We start from the raw sequence: 2,158 nt of genomic DNA on the forward strand, positions 1-2,158 counted from the left end.
CAAGGAGAGTAAATTGAATTATAACCCTATGTCAGGTGGGATTCGAGGAATAGGAGGCAATATTGCCACACAAGTCGTAGGTCAAGTTTCTACCAATTTAAATAATGCCCTCCGTTCTCCCAATTAAAAATTCCCTTCCGAGTAGTCACCAAGACTGTCCCAGATGCACCATCCTCCTATTTTCCCGTCAAGGATTGGTCGCACCTAATTGATAAACCCTTAGCTGACCCAACCTTTAATGAACCAAGGCCGGTGGATGTGGCATTCTCCACCTCGGTCTTTGATGCCATCGACCTTAGTCAAATAATCCGTGCACAAAATGGTTCCCCCAACGCCCGATTGACAACTCTTGGCTGGATTATGTCTGGCCCCTTGAGAAGCTTCCCCTCGAGGAGGGTTTGTTTTGACTCTTCCGTCAAGAACAGCTGGTCCAACTCTAAGCTATATCGGACCTATTATAAAATTTTGTTCAAGCATAAGTATGGTCAATTACCAGCCCCTAAGGTACCTGCTAACCAGTCTAGCCCAGAAAACAAGCCTTCGGCCGAAACCCCTCCTTACCGGTCCGAGTCTGAACCAATTGCTCATTGCAATAACCCTGAACTCCTCGTGCAGTCGGAACAGTCAGGCCCTCCTAGTTTGTCCTTGTCCTCTGCTCAAGCCAGGTCTACTTCCCAAGAGGAAGTCATCCCTCAGCAACCCACTCCTCCAATTTTGGCTATTCAACTTCCGCTCCCTCCAAAACCACAACGATTGAATAGGACGTGGCGTCCGCTGCAAATTCTTATCACCCCTGATTATGAGCCATCGCCCTCTACCACAATTTCTGCGGAAGTCCCTTCTTCTGAAAATTCTACCCTGCCTGTTAATTCCTCCTTATGCAATCCTATGTCGGCGATCTCTATTCAACCTACAGTACTCCGCCTCAGCTCAGAAAAATCCTCCCAACCAATCCAGCATCCCCTGATCAGGTCCAGTCCCGCCTCATGGAAAAAATGTTCTTCCTGGAGGAAGTGTCGGAGGTTTCGCCTCTTACCCCGGACGAATTGAAAGTTGAAGAGTGTTTCTCGAAGTCATGTTTTCGACTCCCTACTGGTCGTTTTTCTGTGGCCCTGCCATTTAAAACCAGTTCGTGTTGCCTCGGTGAATCTAGAAAGATTGCTTTAAGGCGTCTCTTACAAACTGAATCCCGTCATGCCAAGTCCCCACATCTCCGTGCTCCCTATGTGGAGTTTATGAAAGACTACTTAGATTTGAATCATATGGAACTGGCCCCTCCTCTCAAGTCAGGTCAAATTGTCTATTATATTCCCCATCATGCGGTACACCGTCCAGACGATCCCCCGGAAAAGATTCGTGTAGTATTTAACGCTTCCCAGAAGTCCTCTTCAGGCATCTCCCTCAATGAGCTCTTGCTTCCTGGACCCCGTTTACAGCTCGATATCTGGAAGGTGGTTACCAGATTTAGAGTGGACAAATGGTCTTTACGGCCGACATTCGCCAAATGTTTAGACAGATACAACACCCCCCGGAAGATAGGGATTTATTACGCATACTTTGGCGATTTGATACGAGCCAACCAGTGCAGGAGTACCGCTTGTGCACTGTGACCTATGGAACCACGTCAGCTCCTTACCTAGCATGTCGCGTACTACAAGAATTAGCTATTACTTCCCAAAAGTCGTTTCCCTTAGCTTCTGAGATACTACGTGACCGCACCTATGTAGATGATATTTCTGGGGGAGGCCCTACCTTGGAAGCGGCATTGCAATCCAGAGATCAGTTAATCCAATTATTGAGTCAGGCTCAAATTGAACTCAGAAAGTGGGCCTCAAATCAACCGCAATTATAAAATAAAATACCCTCTGAATATCTGCTTCCAGCCATGTCCTCAGTCTGTTTAGAAAACGATGAGGAGTCACAATTGAAAATACTCGGACTTTGTTGGAACCCGTCTCAAGATTACTTCCATTTTCTAATCCGTTCCGTTCCTAATGTTCAAACTAAAAGATAATTATCCAGTCAGATTGCAAAAGTTTTTGACCCCTTAGGATGGCTGATCTCCATCACAGTTTTTACTCGTGCAATATTTAGAATAGTCTGTCAAGCCTCCTTTGATTGGGATGATCCCCTGCCCTCATCAATCGTCCAGGAATGG

The 2,158-nt window shown here is 46.4% G+C and overlaps 1 protein-coding gene across 1 annotated transcript; it reads left to right on the forward strand.

Annotated features, from left to right (window-relative positions):
- Window positions 1–995: 995 nt before the first annotated feature.
- Window positions 996–1,610, forward strand: LOC141459897 (uncharacterized). The gene has a single exon (XM_074139456.1). It carries the CDS (start codon window positions 996–998, stop codon window positions 1,608–1,610), a length of 615 nt encoding a protein of 204 aa, XP_073995557.1.
- Window positions 1,611–2,158: the final 548 nt, after the last annotated feature.

The sequence above is a fragment of the Rhodnius prolixus genome, unplaced genomic scaffold, assembly GCF_049639745.1.
Source record: "Rhodnius prolixus isolate KJV_2025 unplaced genomic scaffold, Rpr scaffold_29, whole genome shotgun sequence".
Classification (NCBI taxonomy): Eukaryota; Metazoa; Arthropoda; class Insecta; order Hemiptera; family Reduviidae; genus Rhodnius; species Rhodnius prolixus.